The following is a 13116-nucleotide window of genomic DNA, read 5'->3' as shown; positions in this document are numbered from 1 at the left end:
GAGGGTGGGGGAGGGAGGGAGAGGGAGGAAGAGGGTGGGGGAGGGGGAGGGAAAGGGGGAGAGAAAGAGAAAGAGAGAAAGAAAGAAAGAGAAGAGAAAAGAAAAAAGAAGAGAAGGGAAAAGAAAAGAAAAGAGGTACAGGTTTGCAGTATGGGACAATAACCTTGGGGGCAACTACTTACCTGAAGGGGATGGACATCTGTGGCCCTTAGCACCAGAGAGGCAGTGCTGAAGCAGATGCCTGGGGTGATGAAAGGGGAGGTAACAGGTCGAGGATCAAACAGATTTGGATGATTGCAGACTTTTCGAAGCTGCATCAAGATGTTGATGACGCTCATGAAATGGCCTGTGGCTAGTGTCTCCTTAGTTCTAGAGAGAGAGGAAAAGTAAATAAGATGTCCTGACAGCCACCTCCACTTCAACCTATGGTCCCAGGGCCCATCCTCAGTCCTCCCTTACGTGGTCTGTGCCATGAAGTCATCATAGAGACAGCGTTGGCGCTTGGAGAGCCGGCAGCGGATAACATGCTCATACTTTTTGGGCATCTGCTTCTCAACATCCACCTTAACTCGGCGCAGCAAAAAAGGCCGCAAAACCTAAAAGCAAATAAGCAGGAGGCTGATGAAAGAACAGTGGGCACTGAGCCCCAGCCTAGCCCGTCTAGCTGGGTCTTGGCCTGATGACTGGCTGAGCGCTGAATAAGCCCATCAGCAAACACTCATGGAGCAATGTGGCATGCCCAGATGTCAACCCCACAAAAATGAATCAGATACGAGACCTCCTCTCGAGGAACTTACTGTCTGTTAAATGAGACAAAGATAATGATACCACAACATACAATGTGATACAAGGAAGCACTGAGGATAGACCAACTATACAGGAAAAATGACTCAAACTAAATTTTGAGGAATGATTATAAATTTACAAGATTATGAAAATAAATCCAGGAGAGATGTGAAAACAAAAATTGTGGCCCTGACAGGACAAAAAACAAAAGGCAAGCCTGTAATTTCAGGAGATAAAATCTGGTAGGATACGATCATCAATATCTATAGTGACATGGAAGAGCACTTGTTAAAGAAGCTTAGTTTACCAAATGATGGTGTGATTGACCAAGATGGACTAGAAATAATAGGCTATAAGGCCAAAGATGTTTGTCTTAGAACAGAGTGAGTTAAAAGAACTTTCTATTAAAGATATCAAGTCAGAAACTTAAATACAGGTCGAGTGACGTTTATTGTCACACAGGAAATAGTCAAAGCCTTAGGAATGAGTATGCTTATGAAATACAAAGATTGAGAAGATGAGCTAAAAATCAGAATGCTGAAAGATGTTATTTAAAAGCTGGGCAAAGCGGAAGGTGCCAAAGATGATCCACCCCCACCAAAAACAGAGAACACATCAAAAATACAAAGTTGAGGAAACCCAGGTAAGGAGAAATCCAAGCAGGGAGTGATCAGCACTATCATTCTACTCAAAGAAAATAAGGACAAATCACCACCATTAAAGAAAACAAGCTGAATGATAACTAACAAAGTCACTTAATTTCATAACGGGTTAGGCCCTAGAACACTGCAGTTTGACAACTGGGTAAGTTCAGCCTAGCGCTGACTTCCCCCTCCCCAAGGGTTTCCTGGGGAACTATTGCCCTTAGTTCCTCGCCACTCCCAATACCCTCAACAAAGTGTTGCAGGCCCTACCTTGTGGAGGCGCTTGACTAGACCTTCATTATACTCTTGGCTGCCCTCAATCATGCCAGTGAGGGGGTTAGAGAACCATTCCTTGAACTCGCGATGAGACTGGAAGACATGGGGCATCAAAAAGTGCATCAAGGACCACAGCTCCATAAGGCTGTTCTGCAAGGGAGTTCCTGTCAGGAGCAGGCGCCTCTGGCTGCAAAGAGACAGAGGGAATCACCGGGAGGATGGTCAGCAAGATCCCGACCTTCTGAGTATCGTTGATAAACTCAACCCAAGCAGCCCACCCTTCAGGCCAAGTCAACCCTCCCACAAATCCCCATCTCTATACCTACCTGTTGAAGTTGAGCAGTGACTGCCAACGCTGTGACTTGAAGTTCTTGATGTTCTGAGCTTCATCCAGAATGAGATAGCGCCAGTTCTTGCGGCGGAAGGCCTGGTGGTCCTGCAGCACCAGCTTGTAAGACGTGATACACACATGGAAGGCATTGGGCTTGGTCCAGCCCTGAGGGATCATAGAAAAAAAGTAGCAGATACTGGCATAAAAAGAAAATTAAGTTAAGAGAAAACATGCTAAGGTCCTCACGGGACTGAAATCAGGTTGGAAGACAGGAGAAAGTCCCAGGAGAATAATGAAGCAACAGAAAGAGAAGGGAAAGGACCTCATCTGAGAAAAGGCCTAAAAATAAAGAAGGCATTAATAGGGAGAGAAAGTGACCACATGAAGGATCAAACCTGTCTCTTGAGCTTCCTCTCTTTCTGTGCTCCATAGTAAGTTAGGATTTTAAAGCTGGGGCACCAACGTTTCAACTCCATCTCCCAGTTCAACATCACGCTGGTAGGAACAATGATTAAATGGGGACCCCAGTTACCTGTTTGGCAAAAGAATGAGACATGGTAAGGAAATGTAAACTTTGCAGCTCTCGTTCCTCAGGTATATCCCTGACCACCTTGTCCTTCTAATGGTCATTCCTAAGAATCCTAGCACCTATGCTATTCTCTCTATAGTTAATGACCAGGATCAACGAAGCTACTAGGACAGCAGCAGGATTGCAAGTATTTCATCTTCCTGCAGTTGGAGTCACCAACAAACTCCCCAGGACATTGGCCATGAGGGTCCAAGATAAAAGGCCCTGACTAGTTACCTTTCTCACATGCCAAGTGAGCAAGCAGGGAGATGGTCTGGATTGTCTTCCCCAGCCCCATCTCATCAGCAAGAATGCCATTAAGCTTCTTCTCATACATAGTAACCAGCCAGTCCAGCCCAATGTGTTGGTACTCCCGGAGCTGACCTCGCAGAAGCAGGGGGATAGGTGTCTTCACCTGGCAGAGAAGAAAAAGAGGTATTACATTGGAACTGAGGCATCTGTCGCTGGGAAACAGGAACGTCAAGATATGAAAAAGTAGAAGTTGGGGACTGGGGATGGACACCTGGGTAGTGGCCAAGGTGTAACCCTTAGGTTGGAGACTTTCAGCTGCTGCAGCGATGTCAGTAATTTCTTTCTTAGGGCCTAAAGTGGTGGTGGGCCCTGGGGTAGGAGGCCCACTGCCCCCATCTGCCTCACTCCGCTCTTCATCCCGGGCAAGCAAGTACTCCACCCCAAAATCATCATCTTCTTCCTCTTCCTCATCCGCTTGGCTCTGTGATTGGGCATCCTCAGACTCATCAGACTCAGATTCGTCTGATTCTGAACTCCTGCTTGTTTCTTCCTCCTCTGAATGCTCATTTTCTTCATCCTCGCTCTGCTCCTCAGCAGAGTCTAAAGTACAAGACCAAGGCTTAGCACTCACCATACCTGCTGCTTCAATGCCTGCCCTCCCCAGCTCCATCTCATGATCACACATCTCACCTGACTGACTGCTACTGTCCTCTTGAGGAGCCTCTTCAGCTTCTGTGGCCCTGTCTGGTTCACAGTCAGAACTGTTTGCCTCATCCTCCTCATCTTCATCTTCCTCTTCCTCTTCACTGCTCTCAGAGCCCAGGGCAGAAGCATCAGAGGTATAAGCTCCTGCATACTGTTGCAATAGCTCCTCCACAGACAGCTCACCTGGAAGATAAATAAAGGGTAAACTTTCGCTTGCTTAAAGGGAAGAGGACAAGGAGAGGTTTGAGTGGTGCCAGTTCATTTTACTTAGGTTTCTGTCGACACTGCTAGGCCCAGGTCTGATGGGAGGCAGAAGTTTACTTTCAGCACCAGCTATCAAACCATGCCCCACAACCTGGTTTAGAATCATGGGAGGTGCTGCTTTCTACAGGGAAGGACATCAACCTGGTGAGCCTCTCTTTGAAGGTTCAGGTCAAATCTTGCCAATATCCTCTTGTAGCAGGCTCTTCCCTCCACTGAACTCCCACATCACTTTGTTCAAACTTCTATCAAATGCACTCATTACTTTCTACTTATAATTATTCATCTATAAGTCTGTCTTTGGCATTAGATCTGGAGTTCCTATAGGGGGGATAAAAAGTATCTTACTATCTCTTTAATCCCGGCACTCTGCACAGGGGAAATATCAAGTGGATGCTCAATAAAATGTCTGGTGAACGTCACCTTCTCGAGCCAACTCGCTCAGCTCCATGGTATGATCCACATCCCCTTCCAACTGCTCCTCAGCTGCTATGGTGTCCTCCTCATCCTCCGCTAGGAAAGAGAATGAAGTAGGATCAATGGAGATAGAGGCACAGGACACAGTCCAAAGGGAGAGAGTGAGAAAGCCTGAATGGTTAGATCCAGACAATTAAGTCAAGTAGTAAGGGGCAACAGAATAAAGACAACAGGCCTGACCTTCATCCTCATTGGCAGTAAACTCTTCATCATCTTCATCTGGATGCCAAGGCTCCTTGTTATGCTGTCTGACAGAGGAAGGTGGGGGCTTTACCTATATGGCAAAGGAAGAAATAGGGTAGGGCCTAAGATTAGAGCAGCAAGAGAAAAGTGCGATGCTGAATAAGACATCACAGAATGGTCTCTGTCCCACTGAGTGACAGCTGCCACTGGTATAGCACCAGGGCAAGGATGCAATCAAGGGTTTTCTCTCAGCACCAGCTACCAAATCCTGGCCCCACTGCCTGGGGAAGGACCTGTGAAAGTGCTAGGTGAGAAAGGCCTCCAACACCACCCCATGTACCCAGACATATGCAGAAACAGAGGATTTAGGTCCGGAAGAGACTTCAAGGTTACCATCGCAGCTCCCAACCTATAAGCCAGTAATGGAACATTAGGGCCAACTCACAGAAGTGGCAAGTAAGGGCCAAAGCAAGTACTTTTTCAAGATCACATAGCAATTAAGAGTAAAATACAGTTCATTCTTCCACTGCAGTATCAGAAACTCTGACAATCACAGGCTGCAACTTGTCCAACTCCCCGATTCTTCCCCAACCATCCCCAAATGACAGCCCAATTTTCCTTAACCAGGGAGGGCTCCCAAAAACTACAACCAACCTAATAGCACAGAGCTTAGACCCTTAGTCTCTCTCTCTGCTCCTACACTGAAGCCTCCCCCATCCAACCCTTCTGCCTATACCTCCAACACCTGAGAGGATTCTTCTTCACCACCTTCTTCAGGCCCATCTCGGGTGTCACTATCATGAGATGAAGGGGTTTGAGAGGGGCTGGGAGAGCCTCCCAGCAGCTGTGGTGGGAGGGAACGGAGCAGCTCTTCCAGTGGCAGTTCTCCCTCATGTCGAAGCAGCTCAATCTCACGCTTCTGAGTCTCTGCATCATTGCCTTCCTGTTGTTCTTCAACCTCAATAGTCTCCTCATCATCCTCTTCCTCTTCCTCTTGGGGTTGGAAGTCCCCATCTATAGCAGGAGAACAAGGTCACAAAGTCCACGGGCCCTGCAAGCCACAGGGTGGGTTTTTCAGCTCTGGAAAGGGTACATAAAGAAGAGTAACAGGGCCAAACAGAACACACACCTTCATCATCCAGCTGGGAAGCCGGGGGTGGAGGACTGGAGGCAGCTGAGGAAGAGCCGAGGCAAGGGGAAGAGCCCGCTTTGCTGGAGGCTAGCGGCTGGTTGAGGCTCTGAGACAGAAGATCTGAGTACTTTTCAGTTTGCCCCACAATGAAGTCTAGGTGCAGGTCCAGAGCTTTTTTGCGCTTTTCCTCAAGTCGGGATTGTTGCTTGAACTGTACCACCTGCCACAATCATGAAAGGTACTGTTCACCAAAATAACTATTTATATACTCTTTTTACCCAGTGTTTAGGGAGGCCTCCTTTATGTCAAGCCCTGGACTGGCCTCTCACAGCTGAAGAGCTAAGATTCAACAGGGTGTTACTGAGGAAAGCACAAAGGGAGTAAGAGAAAGAAGAGCCAGCTTTGACTCAGGCATTTGAGGAAGATTGGCAAATGCATCAGGAGTTAAATCTTAAAAAATAAGAAATAATAAAAGAAAAAATAACTTAAATAAGTGTTCCCTAAGTGCAAGTCAGGAGAAAGGCATTCCCAGCAGCAGAAAGAGCATGTGTAAATGACCAGGAATGTGCAAAAGAAAGGTATGAAAGGTTTGAAGTGGAAAGGAAAAGGAACTGGCAAGACCAAAACTGAAAATGTAGAAAGACCCAGGTAGTACCTGAAAAATAATTACAACTTAATATATGGGCAATGGAAACTTTGATGGTATTTAAGCAGGTAAAATGGCACAAATATGTTTTAGAAAAAGCATGCTAAATGCCCTGCAAAGGACAGATGGCCTAGAGGGGTCGAGTCCTGTTAGCAATCCCCAAACTCAGGACCCCATATTTTACCACTACACTTCTTTCCTCTTCACAGCACTCAATACTAGAAAGGTCCAATGCATGAAATTAAAGCATTTGCTCCCTCAAGAAGTTCTGATTGTTCCTACTACACCATGCCACCCACCAACCTAATCCAAGGCCACTTCCCTTTCCCAATCCTTGCTGCCTACCTTCTCCACATTGCTCCAGAACTGCCTGACATCCTTGGCCATGGTGGAAGCAATTCGGCGCAACTTGGCCTGCTCCTCCCTACGGGCCCGTTCCTCTTTCTGCCGCTGCTCCTCGTGGTGCCGGATCACCATGCGCACCACCTATTGAATGAGGACCCAGTGTAAAAATTCAAAGCCGGACCTCTCCACCCAATAGCAAAGAAAATAATCAAGGCCAAGAAATCTAGGAAATGAGAGCTTGCTTCTTGATACTACAGGCATCAAAAAGAACCCTATACCATTCTGTATGGTTCCTTCCAACTAACTCATCAATCAAGGGAAAGCACACCTGAGAAGGAAATGGAAGGTGGACCCAGCTGAGGACATACCTTACGGGCCACACCCCGTTTCCAACGGCGCTCCTGAGCAAAGTCAGCAGAGAGCCACTGCATCTCTTCACACAGATAATCCCAGTGGCCCTTGGGGCGGGGTGGCTCTGGTACCTTAGGCAGCCTCTTCAGTGACCAGAAACCCTCCTTCCGCAGCTCAGCAATCCGAGTCTCAATCTCAGCCTCCTAAATGAAGGAGAGCTAAGTTAATCAACAGTTCCTGGACACATACTCCATCTCACTGCCATGGCCGAGTTCCTGAGCACTGACTAGGCTGAGTGTTTTATGCTTGTGTTTAGTCCACGTACAAATCCTACAAGTATGCATTATGCTCTCTTCATATGAAAAAAAGTTCAGGGAGATTAAGTGATTTGCCCAAGATCACACAGGTAGGAGGTAATAAGAGCTGAGAACCAAAGATAGGTCTAAAGACTCCAGATACCAGATTTCATCAATCTCCACACCCCACATACACAGACAAGACTTGGGAAAACACATCTCAAAGGGAGATTCCCAGAGAAGAAAGGAATGCACCTTCCTTCTTGACTCTAGATACAAAGGCTTGACTGGCCGGTTAGCTCAGGTGGTCAGAGCACAGCCTTGTAACACAAAAGTCAAGGGTTCGGATTCCCTTATCAGCTAGCTGCCAAAACAAAAACAGATACAAGGGCTCTTCATCACTGTAGAATTCCACTTAGAGCATGTTCATGCTGTATCAAGCTTAGAAATATTCCATAAAGCCCAATTTACACAATCCTATTTGTTTTAAAAAGTGCTGTTTTTGTAAAAAAGCACATTCTTATATAAAAAATACTGAGAAGTTATACACAAAAAGATTAACACTGGTTAGGTACAACAAAAAGGTAACAGGGTGGTCAGTTTTACTAAAGTGTCTACATCTGTTATATTTTACGACAAAAAAACAAATAAAAGCATTAAAACAATTTTTTTTAACAGATGTGACTTTAAAAACTGTGCTGTTTTTGTAAAAAAGCACATTCTTATATAAAAAATACTGAGAAGTTATACACAAAAAGATTAACACTGGTTAGGTACAACAAAAAGGTAACAGGGTGGTCAGTTTTACTAAAGTGTCTACATCTGTTATATTTTATGACAAAAAACAAATAAAAGCATTAAAACAATTTTTTTTAACAGATGTGACTTTAAAAACTCAGGACAAGGGCTGGCTGGTTAGCTCAGCTGGTTAGAGCATGGTGCTGGTAACACCAAAGTCTGGGGTTTGATCCCTGTACCAGCCAGCATCCAAAAAACAAACAAATTCAGGACAACTGCCCTCCTCATTTCTGTCCTCTCCTGACAGAAACTAAATCACAGAGGAAATGACAACCAGAGATGAGACAGGGAACTAAATCGTCTGACAGTGATGGAAAGTCAAGACAGACATGAATAGCAGACCAGCAGCTCTCAAATTTGAGCATGCAGCAGAATCACCTGGAGGGCTTTTTAAACCAGATTGCTGACCCCACCCCCTACCCCCCAAGTTTTAAATAGATAGATGGGGAAGAGCTACCAGATGATGCTGATGCTGCTGGTCCAAGAACCACGCTTTTTTACCATTTTTACCACCGGATAAACATAACATAAGTTGCAGGACAGAAATAAGTATAATCAGTTAAATCTTAAGAACACTTTCATGTCTACGTTTTCCTTTAATTTAAACCTCCTAATAGTACATACAAACTATTAAACCCTCCTTACTTAAAGCAAAGGAAAAGACAGTTCAAGTGACCTGCTCAAGATGACATAAGCTAAGGCAGAATCCATACTTTAAATTCATGATACGAAAGGAAAGAAATGTTGGGGCTGGCCCGTGGCTCACTCGGGAGAGTGTGGTGCTGATAACACCAAGGCCCCAGGTTCAGATCCCATACAGGGATGGCTGGTTAGCTCACTGGGTGAGCGTGGTGCTGACAACACCAAGTCAAGGGTTAAGATCCCCTTACCAGTCATCTTTAAAAAAAAAAAGGAAAGAAATGTAAAATACCCATAAGACGTGGGAGGTTAAGGGAAGAAGAATTCCAAGAATCATCATGGGCCTTCCCAATACGTACATGCTTGGCCTGCTCTGCAATTTCAGCATGGCTCTTTTCCCACTTTGGGCCCCTGTTAGCCAGATCAGCAGCCTGGAGTAAGCTGAGCCCTTCCAGGGGCACTGTGGCACCATCTGGGGGGCCTGGAGGTCCATCCAGAGAGGAATCTTGAGCTATGTGCTGGGGAGAGATGCCACCTGCCCCACTAGAAGCTGGGGAACTGGATGAGGCAGGGGACACAGGATTGCTGCCTGTCATGCCGTCCGACACCATCTAGAAAAGGGAAAAATTACAGAGAAAACAAATGCTTAGCACTGTGCTAAGTGTTTTAAGTAAATTATTTTGTTTCATCTTCACAAGAAAGAACTCTGAAGTAAAGTACCAATCTCATTTTTGTAAACGCAAACATTTGAGATAAAGTTTTAATAAGGTGCTCAAGATGGCAGAGCTAAGTTCATAGCAGATGCTTGACATGCAAGAGTTATGTTCTGACATTTACAGCTACCAAATTTAAGGCTACTACTACAGCAAATGATTCCAAATTTTAATGATCTTTTCAAAGCCTCAATGATTTCACTTACATAAACAATTCCCTATCTCCTCCCCCCCCCATTTTCACAGCCAATTATGGCAGATTCACCTATGCAATAAATCTGTGCTACTACCAAACTCAGTAGACACCAGAAACCACGCCACTTAAACCTCTTCACTGGAGAGGCAGAGGCTGGGAAGATGTCACTGTTTTCAGACACCCCATATCATTTTACAAGATACTGCACAAGCAATAAGAAGTAAAAAAAACAAAGTCCTACTGAAATGTAGATACTCAGGGAACTCAGGAAATCTACTCCAGCATGCAAGCCTCACAGTACACTCAAATTTCCCCCTCAGCTAAATGCCAAAAGACTATCATTCCTCACAAGTTTCCCCAGTAGCTCAGGAAAATTATAAATATCAAATCCACAAACATCAAGTCTACTGTATACAAACCTCCATCTGTCTAGTTTCAAAAGCCATGCTCTTTTTTCTACCCCACATTACTTCCTTGGTACAAAAGAGAATGCTACACACTGTCCATAAGGGTTATCCTTTCCAATACTGAAAGAAGTTAAACTGTTTTCAAAGCGTACAGTTTTAGAAGCATGTGACCCTAACCTCTATTTCCAACCTGGCCTAATTTCACCTTTTTTAGGTAATGAGGAGCTTCTTCACTGTTAGAAATCAATATTACACTAATGTCAAGTAGAATATGAACATCCAATATAGGCTTGACGTATTAGAGCTCAGCGCACCTGAGCACCAGAGTCTCCAGGCTCAGTTACTCAGGAACCTAGGACCTGCCACATTTCTTCCACCTCAGAGCCAGCAGTCTACAAGGCAAAAGCACAGAAGGAACCCTCCCCACTTGCAAACCTGTGTCTGTAGGATTGGGAGCTGAGAGTGAGCAGGGGAGGGGCTGCTCTGCATGGTCCCACTCCCAGGCTCCTCGTTGGATGCCTGAAGAATGACTGGGGTGTTATCACCACTGCTGCTGGCCGAGGGGCTGGCGTCCGGCTGCAGGGCATGCTGGGAGCTGGCCTCATTCTGGGCCACCGGCCACCGGGACCCGCCTTCCAGGGCCCGGGGCCCACTAGGGCGTCCCAGCCTCCGCTCAGGTCCACCAGCCTCTGGAGCACCTAAAGTAGGATAAAAAGAGGGTAGAAATGTGATTAAAGATTAAAGAATTCTTTTGAAAAACCAGGAATAACATTGAAAAATAAAGATAAGCAGAGAATAAAAGAGATTAAAGAATTCTTTTTAAAAGAGAACATTAAAAAATAAAGGGATTATAGCCTATATTTCTTGAGCATTTACTATATCTCAGATACTTTATTACTAAGTACTTGCTTGATGTGTTCTATAATACTCACATCTACCCTGTGAGCCAGGTGCTTTTCACTCCATAACAAATATTTAGTTTCTTCTATGCTCCAAGGACAGAGCCATGCAGAAAAGATCCCTGATCTAAATGGAGCTTATGTTAGCTGTACTTTAAAAGTTAGGAAATCAGGACACAAAAAGACCAAATGACTTGCATAAGGTCACACAGTAAGGAAGAAGTAGAAGGAAGACTTAAACCCAGATAGTCTGATACCAGCACCATGGAAAATCTGCTATGCTCCCTGGTAGCGCCAAGGTGATCAGATCTATGCCTCCATCCACAACCCCAATATTGTTATCGCACTACTATGATCAAAACCTACACAGTAAAATCACACGCAAGTATTCCCATAGTTCTCCAGAGCAAAACCACAAGTACTGACCTATAATTTCTCTCATTATCTCAAACATTTTTCTATTAGTATCGGTACACAAAATGGTATGGGAACCCTCACCTGTGTGAGCTGAGACCACACCCCCTGTGAAAGTCTGCACTTCCACGGTGCTGCCGTACTGAGGGGAATCACGCCTGAAACAAACAAGAGAGAAAAACAGTAGTAAAGAACCAATTAATATTTGCAGACATCCACCAAAGTTTATTATTCACTCCAGTTTTTTGAGACTTTTACATATACCCAAATCAGTTCAAAGGTGGGAAGAGGAAAACTACAGCAGCAGGAGAAGCTCACACTTCAGAAAAATAAAGGCAGATAATGTTTCGCGAAAACAGAATCTTGTGGGGTCATAAGATTCCGGCGGGGGAGGAGAGTTCGAAGTGGAGCAAAAGATTTAGAAAGTGTAAGTCTAAAAGGCTCCAACCACAGAACAGAGGGCTAATAAAGCAAAAAAAGCTGTCACATGCAACTCTAAAAGGTGCTGGCTGCCCGGCAGCCTGCTTGCCTTTCCAGTGATGACTGAAGGCTGTCAGAAATAAGAGCGGAATTCGCAGGAAGAATAAACATCATACTGGTCACAGAAGAATCCACCCAGGATTCTGGGCAGGGCCCTGTGAATCCTATACCTGCTCCCAGACACACTTCCCCAAACACAAGAGCTACAGCAAGAGACATTAAAGAGCGTGGTGTGAGAGCGGCCGCACAGCGAAGAATCATGCGCCGGAAACAGGCAGGGTTAACCCACACAAGGCCCGGAAGTGTTTCCCCTGTGTTTAAGGAAATTCCACAGCCACGGTGCGCCTTTGATGTAGTCCCTCTTCCACAGCGGATTCCCAGGACCGAGCTAACCAGATCCCAAGAAGCCTGAACTCTTGACCCCAGTCTTCGTAACTGTCGCCCAACCCATCCCAGCAGACTGACCCAGTGTGACCCCTGACCTCTGCCCAAGCTGCCACTAGCCCTAAGATCGCCCCGCCCCCTCCTAGATTCCCACCCCACCCAACGTGCGCGCCAGACGGGGGGAGGGGCCCGCGCGTGCGCGGCTGGGGGCGGAGCGAGCCGGCTGCGCGCACAGCCCGGGGGCTCCCGCCAGAACCCAAGCCCACGCACGCCAGGGTAGCAGGGCTGGGAAGCCCTTCATCCAATCCTGCCAGAGGGCCCCCCACCACTAGACCGCGAAAAGCTGAGAGAAAGGAGGGTTCGTGCCGCCAGGTTCTGGTCCCCTGACTGGTTGCGGCGTGCGCGCGCCCCGACTGCTCATCCCACGCCCCCCTTCCTCTTCCCGCGCGCCCCAGAGCGGGGACTGGGGTTGGTGGGCGTGCAGGAGCGCACCTGGGTCCGTCCTCTCAGGGATCGCTCTCTCAGGCACGCGTGCGCAGAAAGGCGGGAGGGGAGACGAGACGCGCCGGGGCCCAATGCCGGCCGGCCTGACCCTCTCAGTCTGTCTCTATGGGCGCGCGCCGCCAGCCTCGCGCACCGGCCCCGGGGCCCTGGCTGAAGGTGCGCGCGCAGCACCCCGGGAAGGTGGGAGGGGAGGCGGTGGCGGAAAGATGCGCGCGCAGTCACCCGTCAGGGGAGGGGGAACTGTGGAGTGTCCGCCATCTTGTCTTCCTCTCCTTACCTGCGTCCTCGGGGGCGTGCGCACCACCCCCCTCCCGCCGAGGAGGGGGGAGGGCCCCCTCTTGGCCACCGCCTTCGCGGCCTTCAGATTCCCCTGAGGGCCGCGACTACTGCCACCGCCTTGTCTCCACTGCCTCCTCTCGCGGCTCAGAG

At 47.1% G+C, this 13116-nt stretch overlaps 1 protein-coding gene across 2 annotated transcripts in view; it reads right to left on the bottom strand.

The window, feature by feature from the left end:
* The window catches only part of SRCAP (Snf2-related CREBBP activator protein), a 28357-nt gene extending 19071 nt beyond the window's left edge, over positions 1 to 9286 (bottom strand). For both annotated transcript variants that reach the window (XM_008594064.1, XM_008594069.1), the window contains exons 1-15: positions 9050 to 9286; positions 6975 to 7160; positions 6607 to 6747; positions 5613 to 5835; positions 5220 to 5497; positions 4481 to 4574; positions 4247 to 4336; positions 3548 to 3745; positions 3129 to 3457; positions 2843 to 3020; positions 2433 to 2569; positions 2033 to 2202; positions 1701 to 1893; positions 460 to 596; positions 183 to 369 (exon numbers count right to left, since the gene is read on the bottom strand). In XM_008594064.1, coding sequence (XP_008592286.1) covers positions 183 to 369; positions 460 to 596; positions 1701 to 1893; positions 2033 to 2202; positions 2433 to 2569; positions 2843 to 3020; positions 3129 to 3457; positions 3548 to 3745; positions 4247 to 4336; positions 4481 to 4574; positions 5220 to 5497; positions 5613 to 5835; positions 6607 to 6747; positions 6975 to 7160; positions 9050 to 9286 — 2778 coding nt within the window. The remainder of the gene's footprint in view (positions 1 to 182; positions 370 to 459; positions 597 to 1700; positions 1894 to 2032; positions 2203 to 2432; positions 2570 to 2842; positions 3021 to 3128; positions 3458 to 3547; positions 3746 to 4246; positions 4337 to 4480; positions 4575 to 5219; positions 5498 to 5612; positions 5836 to 6606; positions 6748 to 6974; positions 7161 to 9049) is intronic.
* Between the last annotated feature and the right edge of the window lie 3830 nt (positions 9287 to 13116).

Source organism: Galeopterus variegatus, unplaced genomic scaffold (assembly GCF_000696425.1).
Source record: "Galeopterus variegatus unplaced genomic scaffold, G_variegatus-3.0.2 Scaffold162, whole genome shotgun sequence".
Taxonomy (NCBI): Eukaryota; Metazoa; Chordata; class Mammalia; order Dermoptera; family Cynocephalidae; genus Galeopterus; species Galeopterus variegatus.
The sequence above is the reverse complement of the archived record's forward strand: the minus strand, read 5'-3'. Positions and strand labels throughout refer to the sequence as shown.